Below are 19,619 nucleotides of genomic sequence, written 5' to 3' on the forward strand. Positions count from 1 at the left end.
GGTGTCTGGCAGCTGTTTAAGTACAGGCAGCTGTTTGGGGTTGGCTCAGGAAGCTTTCAACTGTAACTGGAGGAGCATAAACTCTTACTAGGCAACCTGGATGAGGGCTCTGCTTTTAGAACATTCAAAGCACTTCACAAAACATTATCTTGTTGTAATCCTAACAACTACCCTGCATGGCCCATCAATAATATTATCCCTGTACTGCGATGTGAAGCTGACAGAGGGAGAGGGAGAGGGAGAAGCTTGCCTTAGTCCACTTATTAAGTTCACAGGAGAAGTGAAATCTGAATCAGGGACTTCCTGATTTGCAGCTCAGCCACATTCCACCTGAAAGCCTGGGAAAGTTCCTCCCCCACATGCTGCAGTTCTTCCTCAGAATCTGAACTGCTCTGACACTATATGCTCAGAGCCAACCCTGACAGACGGTGTCATAAGACTAGTTGCAAGAAGAATGAATGCTTATTATTAGGAAACAGGCCAAGAAAACAGCTCTCTACTGTAAGCTCCAATTCCCTATTACTGAAGAAAACAAACATATGTGGACAGTGTCCTACTGTTTTCCTCTCCTTCCTTTCTTGATGCCTGACTCAATACACACAGCCAACCTTCCATACAGGTATAGACACATGAAGGAAGGAAGGCAGGCAGGGAGGCAGGCAGAACGGAATGATGAACATTCTCCTGACATTCTACTCAGAAAGGTCTTCCCTTCCATCATCCCGGGCTAGTCACATAGAGCGTAGCAGGCCAGGTGATCTATTTTCACAGCCAGCTCTGACCTGGGCTAAACAGAAAATAACCCCCCTCCAAAAAACAGAGACACCTGCACTTCCCAAATCACCCATCTTAATACTACCATTTGCCCACAAAAGGGAATACACTGAAGCTGAGTCAAAACAAACTCCCCCCACAACTTTGAAGACTTCTTTGTAGGCTATGAGATGGATTCCCCACCTTTGGTGACTGGCGGGAGGGGGGGCTATGAATAAGAATTAAGTGTTTGCATACCTGACAGGTATTATGGCACAAGGGGTGGAGCCATAGGCAAGGAAGTGCTGGCACTGTCTAAGTTGTGGGCAGGTGCCCAGGAAGCAGCTGCCATGGCAGCCACACTCCATTTCCTCCCCCAACGTTTATTCAGGCTTGGCCCTGTTCCCCTCCCCATTTATCCCAATGAGGTTAATTTCTTACAAGAAGCACCGCCCTCACCCAGAATTGGCTTCAGTTGCTTGCATGACATGATCACAATGCCCGGTGTGACTGGTTATTTGGCACTGTGAAGTCATCATGCTCACAATGCAAACTCTGGCTGGCATTGCGTTGTGAGGAAGAAGAGGAGCAGTGAAAAGTGAGCTAATGTGCATGAAAATATAAGCTTTCAGGGGTGTTTCACAGAATGTTTAGGACCTGCCCCTGCCTTAAGAATTCTCTTTTTTGCACTAAAAGTATTTGTCAGAGAACATTAGTTGCAGCCTGAGAACACACATGTGCACACACTCTCCAAAATACCTTGACAAGCCTTCTCCACATGGATGAGTTCATCAGGAAACTTCAGCACTTCAGGGTGCTGCAGCTCACACCTATCAGCCAAGAAGTGCAGCAAGGTCAACTTCTGATCAGCTGACTTTGTATCTCGGAGCTAGCAATAAAGAAAGTGGGCTACTGTGAGTGTGGCTAAATAGGATAAATGCTATTTTCTGTTCCTCCCTGTCCCCCTCCAAGCATGCCTCTGGCTGGTATAGTCAAGGTGAGTTAAAAAGATTCTGCTCTGCCTGTACAGACTCACCTTGCAGAGGAAGCTGATGTTGAAACCAAAGGCACCAGCATTCATGGAGCCAGCATTCATGTAATTGCCCACCAGGAGGGTGATGGAGAGCAGGCTGGAGAAGCTCTCGCTCTTGCGGACTTCCTCACAGGCCGCTGTCACAGCAACAATCTCTGGCTTAATGTTTTCCACCTGCTCATTGAACTGTAGCTTGAAGAGGATGGCATTGAGGCGGGACATCAGACGGGAAACTGAACTAATCTGAGAATTAAAGGGGACATAACACTGTCATGCACAGAGGGAGGAAGAGTAGGATGACAACAAGAAGGAACCAAGGTGGTCTGAAGAAGAAGGAAAAGAAGAGAAAGGCCATTTACCAGGAACTGTGGCTTCTTAGGATCCACATTGTGGAACTTGTGCAATACTGTACACACTGAGAGCAGCGTAATACTAAAAAAACTATCTGTGGTACCTACAGTGTGATTCCCAACAAATATTAGATGACTTTAAAGGAAGTTGGAAAACCCATATTCCTGAACATTCTGGTTTTCCCTGCCATAATTACAAAAAAAGGTGGAGAAAGGAAAGAGGCAAGTAAACGTTACTCAGTGGAAAGAGTTGATGTCGAAAGCAGATAAAACAATCTGCCTTTTCCCTTCCCAAGTCCATAGCATCCTACTCTGAGTATCTAACTTTGGAAACTTTGCAGCGAGTGCTCAACAAGTTTGAAATAAATGGACATACAAGTATTACTCTGAATAAATGATTATCAGGTAGTGGAAGGATGACTGAAAGATGCCCAGTTTGACTTTAACAAAGATGGTAGTGCTGGCCTCTCCAGACAAACAGCAGATCTGGCTCTAGTCTAAAAGTATTGTTTCTCATATCTATGACATCGTGGTACTCAGCACTAGAGCCTGAAATGTCAAAGGCAACGCTTTATCAGAGGAAGATCTTGTACTATCTGAACTTTATGCTAGTCCTTGATGCCTCCCTCAGAACACACTGGCACTGGACAGGAATTGTTTGCTTGTTGCTAGGACTCTTGTCTTCACTCCTGCATCGCAGCGATCCACCTAACTTTCACATTTTCTTTCAAAGCCAAGAACTCTACTACTGGTTTACTGAGCCTGGTTCCTTCTCTTGTTGTGGTGATTTTTATAATGGTCCCTGTGTTTTCCAGAGTACTTTCAGTGGAACCACTCCAGCCAGCAGGACAAGGAATGCTGATGCTTCCTGGCAAATGTCTCTGCCCAACTCTTCCTCCCCTCCCAGTTCGAGGCTTCAGTGGCTTGTAGAGCAGGGATCAAAAAGAGTTCTGACTGCTAGACAGCAGCCTCAGTTTTGTGTGTGTTTTTTTTTGGGGGGGGGGAGTGGGTTGGAAGCCAGTATCAGAATTTTAGACACACTGTCAGCTCAGCATTCCGAGAAATTTCAAATTTCTACAAACCCAGGTGATCTAGATGATCATCAGACTTGTGGATTTGTTAAGGACCTTGTGTTTAGACCTCAGAAAATATGCAGCACTAATGACAAGCAGAAGTAAAAGAGGGACACTCTAACAGTGAATAGGACAGACCAAGTTTGAGAACGAAAAAGCGCAAACCATGTAGTGCTGCTAACTTTCAGAAAGAGATGGGTTTCCTCCTCTCCCTTCTAGATGCAAAGTGCAGGTTACTTACCACAACTCCAAATTGCTCAGGCTCAGCTAGTTCACCATATTCTTCTTTCAGTTCTGCTATCATCTTCAATTTGTCTGGTTCTGGCATTAACTTAATAAGGTTCTGAGAGAGAAGTAAAAGAAGCTTGAACTAGGAGGCTCCTTGTCAACGTGAGAGTATTGGGCTTGGAAGATAACCAGTGCCTACTGGCCTAAGGAATAGTTTTTATCAGTTAAAAAATGAAGGTAATTCTTTCAGGCCATAGATCCTTTCCACCCAAGAAAGAAGGAAAAGTATGGAGAATATTTACATTACAATCTTTCCGACAGAATTTGATACATTCAAAGACAAGTGATCTAATTCCAGCATGGTCTCCTTTCCCTCTTATATCAACAATTTATGGCCCACCAAGCTGAATGCATATGTTTACAGCCCCTCTATTTTTGCAGTCTTAGGTAGCAAAATGGGGGGCTTTACAGGCTGTGTTATATAAGTGGCAGATTAGGTTCAGCTTGGTAGGTTACAAGTTGTGCAACCTGCTCTCTACAAGGGAAAAATGCTCATGTGCTTCAGTCTTTGCTCACCTGCACCATGGACTCACTCAACACAGCTTCATTCACCTCCAGGATGGCATTCTTAATTTCCTCATAAGGCATGCGGAAGGAGCCCAAAAATATTGCTGCCACATTCAAAGAGAAGCACAAGTAAATCTTTGGGCCAGCAAACCACAAGTCAGACAGCTTCCCCTCAACCGACTTCACCCTTGCCCTTTCAATAAACTCTGCACTTTCCCTCAGTATCACAAACAAATGCCTCAGCCAAATCATACTTACAAAGATTCTGTGCATTCTTTGAATCCAGCACTCTCAGCTCCTTGACTTTCTTCTTTGGCTGGCCCTTCTCCTCTCCATTATCCTGCTGTTTTTTTGCTGTGGGCCAGAGGAAAGCAAGACCTTAGTCATCTGAGCATCCCTTTCACTATAAACTGGCCAGCATACAACTTCTCAACAGCTATCAGTCTCCCTAAGCAAATACAGCATTCCCCCAACCCTCCCCACACTCATATTTTTAAAGGGATGGCAGAAAGAAAGAGTCAAAAGATATAGGGAAAGATGCTCTGCTCACTTTCTCTCTTTCTTCTCTACCTAGAATGCAACAAGACCGCTAGGAACTGTAGCGGAGGTGATCAAGCAACAGGATAGTATAGGCCACAAAGGCCACATTGTGTAAGCAGGAGGCACCTAGGAGAGGGGAGGTTAAAACCTTGTCGATAGGGAGATATACATATTCTTTCAGGCAAGATTAGGCAGGTGTGTTAGGCATACAGTTTCAGGTTTCTTTCGAGCTACTATAACAAAGAATGACAAGTGGGGTCAAGCCACACCATGCTTCCCCAGCTTCCTGTTTGAGAGCCAAAACAGACCTTTTGTTATTAAGAGCAGCAGGCCCAGCAGTGTGCCTGTGAGGAAGGGATGGCTCTGCTCCCCCTTTCTATTTGGTACAAAGAACTTTGGCAGACCTAACTGCTCTATCCTTCACATCCCTTTATGTGGCCTGGGGAGATGGGACCACTGCTGGCAGCAACTGCACATCTGCCATTTCAGGCAGTGGCAGCATGATATCCCCCTTGAGCTGCCCCAAGAAGCCTGTCACCTGATCCTAGGAAATGCTGCGTCAACAGCAGTAGCACTAACCAAACATTCAGAAGAACCTCCTGAGTGTACGCGTTGTTCAGCAGCTGCCTCAGAAGGGGATGCTCTCTCCTTTGTTGGAGGCTGTTAAGCAGAGGATGAATGGCCACCTTTCAGGGGTGCTGCAGCAACCATTTCCTGCAATGGGCAGGGGGTTGGACCAGGTTACCTTTGGGATCCCTTCCAGCTCTATGATTCATGAAGTCAGACTGCAATCCTCTCGCTACCACTGTGGTTCCAAGGCTTGATCACATATCCTCTCTCACTGGCTTGTAAACAGCCACTCATTTTGACAGCCTGTGGTGGCGAAGAACTGCCCCCAAGCAACTAGGCAGGGAAGCTTCTGTGAACTGGTTCACTGCCAGTTTGCTACTGTAGCCCATCAAAAGGCCATATATAGCTAGCATGGGTGTGTGAGAGAGATTTGCTTGCAAGGATATTTTATGCCATGCCAGAAGCTTTCTCCTCCCTATTCCCTAGACCAAGGGCTGTACTAACTTTCCTTTAAGGGATCCATGTTCTGTGTTTCAAGCATGGTTGTGCACCCGAGAAAGAAATTACATCCCTGCACATGTGTCACACACTACCTATCTTTAGGCATGCAGCTTCCTGAAAAGTGGAAAAGATGACTCAGAAGTTCTCACGCACATCTGACTGCAAGATGAGTATTTTCTTGGAACAATTACAGGACAACTAGGTTGAATGATTACAAAAGAAAGTAGGAAGATAATGAAGAAGGAGAAGAGCAAGGTAAGCAGGGTATCAGGGACACTGTTGCATTGCCACAGAGCTCCTGTATTCATGCAAGTCTTTAGGGCAATCCTGATGTCACACACTAGTTCCCCAAGGTGAAGGCAAAGGACACCTATATGATTTAAACATAGCTTCTCTGCAGCATGCTAGATTCCATTATCTCAGGAGCAACACCTCTGACTCTGTCATGCTAAATCACACTCTCTGACAGGAAAAGCTGGGAGTGGGGAAAGAAGAGACGAATGGGCATAATTCACAAAGCCAATACATCAGTGGTGTTTCTCTTAATAGTTTATCCTCCTTGACACATGCACACTCCACAGGTTAGGAGCATTACTGCTAAAGGTTTACAGTCACTGACCTAGTTTTCTGCATAGCCACATCAATACACAAATTAAGGGATCTGAGACAGGAAAGCAACACAAATGCCTTCAGCATTCACACACACACACATATATCTGTGTGGGGTGGGCTTTTCTGGATGAAAAAGGTCTCACATGCAGGAACTGGGTAGGGGAAAAGTGGGTGTGAAGAGGTAGCTTGCTTTAAACTATGGAACAGAACTGGCTAAGGAAAGGGATCGCACTTCTATTTCTTTGCAGCATTAGAAGCAGAAGCAAAAAGGGTCAAGTACTCACTGAGATAGTAAACCTGTCTCTGAGCAGCATCACTTCAGAATGAAGCTAGGAGTTCATAAGACTGAATGCCTTTCCATACAAAAATATTCCCGGCATAGAGAAAACTAGATGCCAGGAAGAAGGCTAAGCTATGACCCTTCTCCCTGAACAGGCTAATTTCTATGTGCAGGGAACATGTTTTGTATGGAAGAACATTCAACCACTGGAGCCTCCACCTACATTCTGAAGTGGTATAGTCCAGCCACAGATTTACCACCTTGGTGAGAATGGAGCAATGGTGACCTCAAATTTGTGAAAGGAAGCAGGAAGGAAAAAAGGTGCTGTGGAAGCAACTTGTTCATGATCAGTGAATATGGGGACAGGTGTAGCAGGGCCCTGTGCTACAAAATAACAGGAAAGGCTGAAGGGGGTAGGTACATGTCAACCATTTTGCTTCTCAGAATGAAGAAAGCCTCATGGAATCCAGAAGCTTACTCCAAGCTCATTGGCTCAGCTCTCTGGTGCTGCTGGCCATTTCATCTCACAAACACACAGGCCTTGTGTCTTTCAGGTGTATACCACAGGTTTCTGTTCAGATTCATAGCCACTGTGTCTTCTAGCATTATGAAGGGGGCTAAAAATCTCCACCTCCTCTAGTGGACAGACAGCTCAGGTTTATGCATCAGTATCTTTTGAGGGGGATGCATGCTAAATATAAGAAAGGTTATCTGGTATAGGTATGAAATAAAACAAGCACGCACACCCACCTCTGGCATCTAAGGCTTATTCATTGGGAAAGCAAATTTCCGTTTCTAAATCCCTCTACTTAGGAAGAAATAGACTGTGATACAAGAATTAGATTTGTTAATAATCTGATTCTGATAATTACTTCTTTTTCTTTGTTGCTCCCTTAGAATTTTTCCCCACTGCAATTCAGGGCAAAACATTCCTTTCTGCTGTAGCTGAAAGGTTTTGTCAGATATGTAAGCATTTTCCCTGAGGTCAGTTGTGGCATAATTCTGCAGTTAACTGAGGGTGACTGAGTGTTAAAACAGAAAGCAACCTATCCAGATTGCCAGCATTTAGTATCACAGGCAGAAAAGAGGGCTCAGCACTGCTGTACGCAGAGTTTAAATCTGATACTGAGTGCATACACATACCATCATTTTGTAAAATAAAGATTGCTTACTGGCCTCTGTGTGTGTGTGTGTGTGTGTGTGTGTGTGTGAGCAAGCATGCGTGCATGGCGAGCGGGGGATAGAAAGCAGACCCATCAAAAAGCAGCAGCAGCCTGTGACTCAGCTTGCCTCACCCTCCCTGCAGGCTCCTCCCTTGCTCAGTCTTATTTTTCTGCGCCACAAACACAAAATGGAGTCTAGAGGGAAGACAAACATCCTCTCTAAAATGGCTGAATGCGGCAAAGGAACACAGAGAATAGTAAAATAGGGCAACAGCACCATCTGGTGCTTGAACAACACCATATCCCTAGAAAATTCCTGTTTTGCAGTTAGGAAGCAGTGGGATTGGAGAGAGGGCTTCAGTGGAACTTAGGACAGGCCTGCTAGAAAATGTAGAGCTGTGGTGACGACGACAGCAGGAGCAGCAGCAGCAGCAATTAGCTATTCTGTAGGAAAGCTGCAATAAGGCCAATATTCTGATCATGGTTCCGTACATCTGTACTCTGGTGGGGACACAACTCCATGCAGAAAATATATATCATTCCAAAAGAAGCACGTCTCAAACCCTGATATTCATGTCACATTTTCCCTTTCCTTGAAAGTGTAACAATGTCAAGGAACACCCTCCATAGAGCTCTTGAGAACACACAATTTCAGGGCAGCAGAAGTTGGCAAGTGTATCTTATAGGAGGAGGAAGACCACTTCAGTAGTACAGCCTTTGCTTTACCTTTTCATTTTGCACCCTGGTTAGTTTTAGTTCTTAGTTTGTTCGCTCAATGCGTTATGATTGAACATATATTATATGGTCCCTTAGGACCAGGAGAGTCTTCCACTTACTCAGTAGGAGGCCAGCTTATTCCTGAAAATATGAAGCCACCTTACCATCTGCCCTACAACCATCCATTTTTACCGGCAGTGGCTTTCCAGGGTCACAGGCAAAGGTCTTTCACATCAGCTGCTACCTGATCTTTTTTTAAACTGGAGATTGGGCTAAAGTACCAGGCTTGTAGACTGGGGATGCTGATAGGTCCACTAGAGACACAAGTGGTATGCCATGCCTATCACTAGCTAAAGCTGGTGCACCAGCTGCCACCCCTCCTGCACAGAGATAGTTCAGCCACAGGTATCCAAGCTTTATCTCCAGATTCAACTATTGCAATGTGTTGTATGTAGAACTGCTTTGAAGACTACCTGGAAAATCAGGTTAGTCCAACATACAGCCACTTGGTTGTCAGCTGAGCCTGGCCAGTGGAAGCACATTGTGCCAGTTCTGAAAAAACTTATCTGGCTGCTGGTCTGTTTACGAGCACAATTTAAAACTGGGCACCAGCACTTTGAAGCCCTTTATGGCATACTCAGGAACACTTGGTACTGATTAGTTATACCAGGGATAGGCAAGATGGTGCCCTGCAGAGGTTTTGAACTACAGCTTCCACAATCCCTTCCCACTGGCCATGCTGGCCAGGGATGATGGGACTTGTAATTCAAAACATCTGGAGGGCACCAGGTTGTGTTTTTTTTATTGCATTTATAGCCCACCCTTTTTCCTCTTACAAGGAACTCAAGGTGGCTTAAATTATCCTCCTCCTCTCCATTTTATCCTCAAAACAACGTTGTGAGGTAGGCTGGGCTGAAAGTCTGTGACAGGCCCAAAGTCATCCAAATGGTAGATCGAGCAAGACTGAAGCCAGCCCACCCCTGAGGTATGGAACACAAAAGGTGGCATCTCAAATAGTGGGGTGGGTGAGGTGGATGATGCACAGGAAGATCTGGAAACACAGGCCCACGCTTTGTCCGGAGACAATCTAAGTAGGACAGTCATAGAAGTCATAGAATCATAGGGTTGGAAGCGGCCTACAAGACCATTGAGTCCAACCCCCTGCTCAATGCAGGAAGCCTGATTCCCAGGCGGTCTCCCATCCAAGTACCAACCAGGACTGACCCTGCTTAGCTTCCGAGATCAGACAAGATCAGGCACACCCAATGGCCGACACAATCGCTTCAGCAACATAAGCTGGCATTAAATGACTCTGTGTGAGCACCATGACTTGCAGAAACAGCTTAAAATGCATTTTCCCAACTCGGTTTGGATGAGTCAGCACAGGAGTGCTGGGAAAGTACAGCTTACACATTTGGGTGGGTCCCCAAGCCTAAAACAGCAGGCTCAGCTGCAAGGCATGAGTGAAGCGTACCTCTGTGGGAATTAAAAAGCAAAATATGCCAGCAATAGGGCAGCGGAGACAAGAAAGCTGTAGGAACCCAAGAGTGCTGCAGAATGAGAGGCATTCACAGAAATGTGTGAATGCTTAATATCAGAACATGTGGGTAGGAAGAAAGCCAGAACAAGGGCCATGCCAACTCAGAAAGCAAATCACAAAGGGGAAGGGCTTGCAAACTCCCTACAAATATTCATTGATCCCCCCAAAAGAGCTGTGTATGCCTCAAAAATTTATCTAAGTATCCCAGAAGTATGTAACAAAAGGACAGGGTAGAGTTTAGTGGTATGTAGCAGTTCAGGAGCAGACAGAAAGCCTCCCTGATTATTATAATCTTAGGGTCTGTCTGTCTCTCTCATACATACATACATACACACACACACCGACACCCCCTAAAGCGGCTAACAAATCCCCTATACTACACCAAAAGGAAACACAAAGAACCCCTATAATGTAATCTGAGCTGCTGCTAAAGCTTCCCCAGTGAGGAACAGGCAGTATAAAAGAAAAGCAACAGATGGGGAAGGCAATGACAGCAAAACAAAAGCCTTTGTCTGTGGGAAAGGAACACCCTGGCTTTTCCTTTTTTTGTTTCAGAGGAAACGAGGCCAGCAGGAGGGGAGGGGCAGGAGGAGGAAGGGGGGGATGTGGGGAGGAAATGGCCACCGCCTTGATGACACAATGTCAGCCGACCTCATCCTCCAATCCAGAGGCTCTGACATCACTGCCAGGGAACTGAGCCAAAGTGGCTCAACTGCGCACATCTGGTGGATGAAAAGAGTACTACAAGCAATTTAAGAAAAATGGGGGGAAATTGGTTAATGCATTTTTCTAATGATTCCTCACTTGAGCAATGCCTCACCAACCTGGCACAGGCATAGAAATATGAAGCAAATAAGGCCCTTGTGAGAAGAGTTTATTAAAGGCACCTATGATCCCCTCCAAGTTAAAACAACAACTCACACACTTGAACAAGTTTTGATGACAAGCCACGTATCCCAGTTTGATGCTCTTGACATTGCTGGGGCAAATTCATACATGTGCAACCGCCTCAGACCTCTAGTATCCCTGTGGGGTAGTGTTACCTTCAAATATAGTGGTTGGCAGGTTTTTGTCATGCAAGCACGAATGCAGAGAATAATGGTAACTGAGTCTGTTGTTTGTGTCAATGTTTCTGTAGATATAGCAACATTCAGGTGTTGATTTGTCCCTTATGTTATGTTATGATATTCAAGCATTTTTAGAAAGGAAAAAGACATGTAGGGGAAACTGAAGTCAAGTATATATCAGGCCTCTGCTGAAGCTTCATATCTCTCTGACCTATACATTTCACTCCCCTGCAACCAATTCTTACTTACTGGCAATAGCATGGTAGCATTCTGCTAACATCTGCATGATCTAAAGTGATAGATTTCCTTCATGCACAAATTACTAGAGGGGCACTGCTGGTGTGGGAAAACCCAACCATATGATGGATTCTTTTTGATCGTTACAAGAACAGCCAGGTAATGTTTAAATCAGGTCTAAGAGCAAATTAGCCCTCTCTTCTCTTCCTGTACTCACAGAGGCATCCAGAGACAGTTGTAGAGACACTGATTTACAAACACAGTTGCCCTTCTTCGGCCTATCTGCACACTTGACATTTACCAAACAGAGAAGCTCTGCTGCACACACTTGTTGGGCTAGTGACATTACACATTTGTTGAAGCTTGGAACAAGAGCACTGTCCCCCTCAAGTTGTTCTCAACTGCTGGAAATTTTAAAGGGAGAGCAGCAGAAGGAGAGGCCATGTGAAAGCATTTGAAAATATTTCCATTGCATTAAGGGCCCAAGTAGCCTGGTACCCTTCTGCACTCCCCAGAATTAAAACTGGGCTGAAATGGTTGTCTGAATCCACTTATCACCCAAAGGCATGCACATAGGAAAAGAAGTATCACAACGGGGCCCTGCATCTATATACAACTGAGGGCTGTTTCACCGCACACCCAGTCAACAGGAAGCCATGGCCAATGGTGGGGCCAAGCACATCTGTACAACTCACATGTCTGCAAACATGCCTACCCCATTCATAGTTTGCATTTCAGTTGCACTCATGAAACACCGTAACCCAAAAATAGCAACATGTGAATGGGCTGCAAAGTATTACAAAAGGAAAACAGGTAATATTTCTTATTGGATACCTGCAACACGTATTGTAACAGCTCCTAACGCTATGTACACATTAAGTATTTGGCCCCACAATTTGTGTGTGTATGTATGTTGTCTAAAACAAAGACAACAAAACTTTTGAGGAGTTTAACTGCTTGTTAAGCTTTATAGCTATGTGAAGCAACTTCAGCTGGTATGCGAAGAGATTTTAAATACGTCACACTATTTGTGCCCCTTCTCTGGACATAGCAAAGGGATGTGTAATATGCAAGAAGAGCACATACTATTAATTACAAATTAAGATCTATAAAGGCTCTGTGAAAGTAATGTCAGGGTGCTAACCTGGCCATGTTAAGCTCCTTTCCCTCAGTCTAATGATATAAGTATCAGCTGCAGTTCAAAGTGTGTATGTGAGGGGAGGTTTGGAAGGTGTCCAGGATGTTGCATGAAACCAAGGCAATAGGACTGAGACAGCCCCTCAGACAGGCAAAAATCCCCCTCAAACAAAAACCCAAGCAAAAATGCAGACTGTCTGCTTTCTACTGAAAAAGAGAACTCTATTTTATCCCTGACACTGTATTTTTTAGAAGAAGTGCGCCCCTAAACAAGGCATTATTTTACAGCCACTGCTTACGTTATTTTCCAATTAGTATTTTTAACATACATGTAGGGAAGTGGCCAGAAAGATGCATCTCTTTACAACATGTAAATGGTGGAGAAACTTTGGGGAGCTTTGTTAAATACACAATTGCACACTCAGGTCTAAGCCTTCACACATTCCAAAGACATGCTGCTGTTTCCACTTCTTGGCTATTTCCCTAAATATGTTTTAAGAAGGCAAGCAGGGGAAAGTAAAACATCTTCCTAGTACAGCAAAACAGTGACAATCCTATACATGTTCTCACCAACATTCCTAACCCAAATGGGTTTTTCTGCACCAAGAGAACTTGAAATGGTCATGCTGTCAGGGCATCTGAATGGCTCTAGAGGGAGCAGGAAAGAGGCAGGTTTACCCGGGGCCCTCTGCATGGCATCATATAGAAATAAATATGCAGAGTACATCATGAGAAACTCTGGGTTGGATGAATCACAGGTCGGAATTAAGATTGCCGGGAGAATTATCAACAACCTCAGATATGCAGACGATACCACCCTAATGGCAGAAAGCGAAGAGGATCTCAAGAGCCTCTTGTTGAGGGTGAAAGAGGAGAGTGCAAAAGCTGGTTTGAAACTCAACATTAAAAAAACGAAGATCATGGCATCTGGCCACATCACTTCCTGGCATATAGAAGGGGAAGAAATGGAAGCAGTGACAGATTTTACTTTCTTGGGCTCCAAGATCACCGCAGACGGTGACTGGAGCCATGAAATTAAAAGACGCTTGCTCCTTGGGACGAAAGCTATGGCAAACCTAGACAGCATAGTAAGAAGCAGAGACATCACCTTGCCGACAAAGGTCCGTCTAATCAAAGCTATGGTTTTCCCAGTAGTAATGTATGGCTGTGAGAGCTGGACTATAAGGAAGGCTGAGCGCCGAAGAATTGATGCTTTCGAACTGTGGTGCTGGAGAAGACTCTTACGAGTCCCCTGGACTGCAAAGGAGGTCCAATCAGTCAATCCTAAAGGAAATCAACCCTGAGTGCTCCTTGGAAGGACAGATACTGAAGCTGAAGCTCAAATATTTTGGCCACCTAATGCGAAGAGAAAACTCTCTGGAAAAGACCCTGATGCTGGGAAAGACTGAAGGCAAAAGGAGAAGGGGACGGCAGAGGATGAGATGGCTAGATAGCATCACCGATGCAATGAATATGAATTTGAGCACACTCCGGGAGAGAGCGCAGGACAGGAAGGCCTGGCGTGCTATTGTCCATGGGGTCACGAAGAGTCGGACATGACTGAACGACTGAACAACAACAAAAAGCTCCTCACTTTCACATGCACGTGAGGGACAGGAAGAAGATAGTTGGCTGGGAATGTTATTACCAGGTTTTAAGATCCTCCATGTCCTTTTTCCTTTCAGCCAGCAGGTGGCATCCAAAGCACATAGTTGAGAGATTCTTATGAATCATCTGACTATCCTTAACTGGATTAGTGACTATTTTGAAAGCTTGCAAACACTTACCAACAGCATAGAAGTTGCCAGTCTCAATTATTTTGCATCCAGAAAAGGACTACCCACACGACACTTTAAAAAATGTTACTAAGATCATAACCAGTTTGTCCTTAAGTTCTCCTCCAGCAGGGATGGGGAAACTTTTTTGACCCTAGGGCCAAATTGGTTCTGGGCAAGAACATCAGGGGCGGCATGCTCATACATGGGTATGAGGCTCCAATGTGCTTGCCCGGACCCCATACACACACACACACACACACACACACACACACACCTATTCATGCACATACACTGAGCTGGCTTTACTCGCCCCTACCCTTCCCCATCCACAAGTGGAGCCTTGGGAACTGCTGCTTGAAAGCAGCAGGAGTGCCTGATCGAAGGGGCTTCACTCACCCTTTGCAAGGTGGTGACTCAATCAAGGAGCTACTCTCCCTTTTCCAAGAGGGCAGGGGCTTTGGAGAAGGGTCCTCACTGGAGGCCTTCACAGGGTGGAGGCCTTCACTTTGGCCCTCAGCTAGAGGTTCCCCACCCATATTCTACAGCATTCTCTACGGCAGCAGTTCTCAAAACATCCCTCCCCCCATATAACACTTTAAAATGGTGTGTGTGTGTGCGGGGGGTGGGGGGCTTAGCAGATCATTTAATAACATTTGGGAGGTGGGTTCCTACAAAACAAAGCACACTCAGATTTTAATAGCATTTTAAAACCCCACAGGGTTTTTCAATGAAATCATAGCCCACTTTGCACATTAAAAGTCTTCTATTAATGATGCATAGTTACATAAGCTAGTCCCCTGGCTTTTGTACTTTAGTCACACATTACCTCCAGTGTAATATTTCATCTTGTCCACTGGAGGGCAGATGCCAACTTTACTTTGTCCCACAGAAATAAAGACAACATTTCACTTCTGTGGGAGAAACTGGTACATATGATAACACCATCCTGCACCCCAACACTGGCCTATGATATCAGTGTTACATCAAAGTGGAGCGGGGATGTAGAAGATGTATCTGTGGCTCTGCACTGCTGCTTCCAGTGGTCCCTTCCTACAATACACATGGTCCCACCTGTCCGTTATAACAGTTCGAGTAACTTAAAGGTAAAGGCAAAGGTGTCCCCAACCAGTCGTGTCTGACTCTAGGGTGCGGTGCTCATCCCCGTTTCTAAGCCGAAGTGCCAGCGCTGTCCGAAGACGCTTCCGTGGTCATGTGGCCGGCATGACTGAACACCGAGGTGCACGGAACGCTGTTACCTTTCCCGCCGAGGCGGTACCTATTTATCTACTTGCAATTTCTTGCTTTCAAACTGCTAGGTTGGCAGGAGCTGGGACTGAAGATGGGAGCTCACCCTGTCACGCGGCACTCGGGTCTCAAACTGCTGTCCTGCCGACCTTCCGGTCTGCAGTTCAGCGTCTTAACCACTAAGCCACCGCGGCCCTTCTTCGAGTAACTTAGTTAATAATAAAAGCAGCCAGTGAAGCCAAACAATCTGCTTTGCTTCAGGTAAAAGGGAAAAACAGGCCTGGCACAGTTGAGTATGAGGGACACCATGCCAGCGTAATGATCTTCCTGCTACCTTCAGCCCAGATTGGCCCTTGAGACCTGAACTCACTCACAGTAGCTAAGTGCTCTCTAACCATGTCTGTGTTTATTCTGGGCTGCAAATCCCTGCATATATCATTCCCTGTCCCAGGTGGAACACACCTCCTATCGGAGGACAAGACTGAGGCAAAATAGGAGTTGAGGAGTTCCGTCGTCTCTCTGTCACTTGTTAACAATTCCCCATCTTCCCTAAGCAGTGGACCTGCCCCTTCCTTGATCTTCTTGCTCCTACCAAAGACAAAGAAGCCCTTTCTGTTGTTTTTAGCATCCCTCACCAGCCTCAGTTCATTCTGGGCCTTTGCCTTCCTGACACCATCCTTGTAGATTGAGGCAACTCTATTGTCCTCCTCCTTGGTAATATGTTTCCTCTTCCCAGCTCCTATGCTTTTGAGTCTCCCTGTGTTATTTAATATTCATAAATTATCTGAAGTTAGGGGTGTGTAGTGAACTAACCCAGTTTGCAGACAGCACCAAACGATTCACAACAGAAAAATCCCAAGCACATCAAACAGCTCCAAAAGGACCTCTCTAAACTGGGTGAATTGGCAGCAAATGGTAAATGAGATTTAAATAAATGTTTGCAGCTAAGAGAGAAGAAATTGAGAAGTACCAATATCTGGAAATAAAATCCACATAAAATTAATGGATTCCACAATGAGGCTGCTAAGGAGCCACAAGTGAAACCCTTCAGATCAATTAACTACCTCTGTGGTAGAGCGGCACTAGCAACTTTTCCATATCAAGTGCATTAGCATTCAGAAACCTATTCCATGAAGGAAGTCTTCTCATCCCCAAGTATGTGGGGCACTTGTTTTGGATCCAGAGGGCTGGAAAGCAGAGCAAGAGATAGAGACCAGAAGAGCAGCCTGTCGGCATGGTGGGGGGAGGTGTAATGCTTTAAAGGAGACACTTTCAGAGATGAACAGAGAAGCGCACAATGTGCCAAGGGTTAGTGAAAATCTGACAAAGTAAGGTGAATGGGCACAGTGTCACACGTTGTGCTTTATGCTTTTAAAAAAATAATTCTACATTAAGTAAAGTGCCTGAAACTGTCTTTGCTTTAGACAGAGAACAAACTGATATTTGCTTTAGATTTTTTTTTAATTGGCTCCTATGGTCATCCTGTGTCCAGAGACAAACAGGAAGAGATTGAGGGGGTGGCTCTAACAGGTATATTCAGTATGTGCACCAGCCAGCTGCATTAATTTTCCACCCCCCAAAAGCTTGTGGTCAGTACTTGTCAGATCACATCAGGTAAACAGTGCAAGGGGGAACAGTGGGTAGAAGCTGGCCATGCCTTGCTCCTCTTTCCCCTACCTTCTGCTCTACTGAAGGTCTTAGAATGCAATTCAAAGCTATCCGCAAATATTGGTTTTTAGCAGATTTTAAGAAAGGTGGATTATTTTGATATGCATTTTCAATTACCAGCATGGTTAGCTGAGCTGCAGAAGCTTACATCTCTATGATGCAGGCAGCCAAGCATGGATGGGGGTGGAGAGAGAAATCTAAAATATTCATTCTCTCCACATGGAGACATGGAGAAATCTAAGACATTCATTCTTTCCCCTATCTCTTCACATGGGGGTGGACAGAGAGAGAAATCTAAAATATTCATTCAGACTCTGGGACTGAGTCCACCCACCTTGGGAAAGCAGCACTCATGCTTAAGTTACACAAAAGCTACCTGAGGTGCATTTACATTTTCTCTTGTAGAGGGAACAGCAACCTCTGAAATGTCTCTACTTCCCTAGGAATCCTGAAAGGGCAATAGAAGCACAGCCACTGAATCCCTAAACTGCTCCCTGAAAGACTACCAGTGGGAATCAAAATTACAGACACACAATGCACTTGGACTCTGGTTAAATTTAAGAGTACTAAGTAGTTCTTTTCTACATGGACTCAGTCCTTTGAATCTGTGCCTTATGAGAAGAGTTTTTAATAACCACCAGAAGGGAAAGATCAAGAAGACATCCCTCAGATCGCCATTCATAGCAGCCCCACCCTGAATACTCATCATCACCTGCATTCATGTGACATTATGCCAATGATGATTAGCTGTATAAAAAGAGCCACAGATCTTATGTTCAGATCTTTGATCTGCAGGACCCTGAGCACATTGGAAGAGGGATGCTACACACATCCATTACGTTGTCTCGCTCAACACAATTATCTTCTAATTACACAACAGTTGTGCACAGCCCAGATCAAGCTTGATATGCCAGGAAAGCTTAATGCCAACAGTGAGGTTCTGAATTTGGCCAAATCTCATTTCATTAAGGGTTCAGTTCAGATTGCCTTGGCAATAGGTGCTGCAGCATTCAACCAATATGCAGGCAATGTGATGCGCATGATATGGCACTCCAGAACAAAACAAATGACCACCCATAGTGCATCCAGTTTATAAATTTTATAGCTTTAAAAAATTAATTTAAAATTTTATAGCTTTTAAAAAATTTAAATGTGTGTGCATAAAACAGATTTTAAAATGTGAAATGTTTCAGTATAAAACACCCGCTTCAGTCGCTGCGGCTGAAACTGGTGTTTTATACCAAAAACATTTCAAATTTTAAAATCAATCTCTCTCTCTCTCTCTCTCTCTCTCTCTGTGTGTGTGTGTGTGTATACACATATACAAAAATTTTAAAGCTATACAATTTTAAAATCTATAAAATGTATAAACTGGATGCTCTATGGGTGATCATTTGTTTTGTTCTGGAGTGCCCCATCATGCGCATCACATCGCCTGCATATTGGTTGACTGCTGCAGCACCTATTGCCAAGGCAATCTGGACACAGCTCACAGACAGTTGCGATGCTTGCCCCAGGCTTCACTGGCCTGCAGAAGAGAAGCAGTGATGAATAGGCAGCAGCAACCACTCCTCCTTCAGAAGCGCTCTTTGCTCAAGACCAATCAACCAATGCTTGTAGATTGTGGAAAATAAGGCTGTTAACACATACTCTTTTCGGTCCATGTTGCGAACCAGAATTGTGAAGCTAGGAGCTGATCAAAGGAATTAGTGAAGGTGGCAGTCTGTATGGTTCCAAACCAGTGCCAAAGTTACAGTTTCATACATGCTGCATTCGGCTTGGTTAAGAATATGCTGCTGCTCTGGAAATGAATAATGAGCCTTAGTAGGCACAAGCCCCAGTAGCACTCTTCAAAAGCCCTGAAAAGATCCCTTTAAAGAATGGCTCCTATGCACTCAGCTTTCATAGGCCATCAGACTGACTGATTGCATGAAAAAGGCAGTTGCTGAACAATGAGAGTGAGAAAAGGGGAAAGTGAAAAGAGTAAAGCAAACCCACTACTGATGTAACTCTAAATCCTCATTCCCCAGGGCCTTTCTTAAAACTTTAAACTCATTGCTCCTGGAAAGTACAGCACAGCCTGAGGAAAGTGCGTGGCTAATGTGTACATTGGAGGACCAAGTGCAGTCTGTGCCTTTCAGACACTAATGCTCTACTCTGCTTGCAGAGAATTCCACTGAGGATGGCTAAGTGCAACTGTGTAATTTTAATTGAAAGTAAATTAAAAATTAAAGGCCATACTGCTCAGAATTAATTAAAAAATTGAACTACATGAGGAACAGAACATGCGGATATCTATGTAAGCAGCTTTAGGGAGCAATCCTACGCTGTTTGAAGGAGCGCTTCAATGCTGGAGCACCAAATATCCAATGCTCAGCAGAGCAGAAGGAGCAATGGAGGTGATTTTCACCTCTCCATCCTCCTCACTGTTTTGTCTGCTAGATGTGCTTCTGAGCCCATCTAGAAGGATTGTGCTGCTGGGAATGGGAGCAGGGCTGGTGAGACCACAGGATATTCACCTTCTCCCCATTCCCAGCAGAACCCCCCTTTTCCATCTCCC

General features: G+C 44.8%; 1 protein-coding gene across 4 annotated transcripts in view; it reads right to left on the bottom strand.

Annotated features, from left to right (window-relative positions):
- DIAPH1 (diaphanous related formin 1) overlaps positions 1-19,619 on the bottom strand; it is a 189,257-nt gene that overhangs the window by 41,489 nt on the left and 128,149 nt on the right. For all 4 annotated transcript variants that reach the window (XM_084850935.1, XM_084850933.1, XM_084850931.1 and 1 more), the window contains 5 exons: positions 4,263-4,358; positions 4,014-4,108; positions 3,451-3,552; positions 1,790-2,029; positions 1,513-1,642 (listed from right to left, as the gene is read on the bottom strand). In XM_084850935.1, the coding sequence (XP_084707061.1) occupies positions 1,513-1,642; positions 1,790-2,029; positions 3,451-3,552; positions 4,014-4,108; positions 4,263-4,358 (663 nt within the window). The remainder of the gene's footprint in view (positions 1-1,512; positions 1,643-1,789; positions 2,030-3,450; positions 3,553-4,013; positions 4,109-4,262; positions 4,359-19,619) is intronic.

Source organism: Heloderma suspectum, chromosome 4 (genome assembly GCF_057233095.1).
Source record: "Heloderma suspectum isolate Gila_16-S chromosome 4, 16-S_ref, whole genome shotgun sequence".
Classification (NCBI taxonomy): domain Eukaryota; kingdom Metazoa; phylum Chordata; class Lepidosauria; order Squamata; family Helodermatidae; genus Heloderma; species Heloderma suspectum.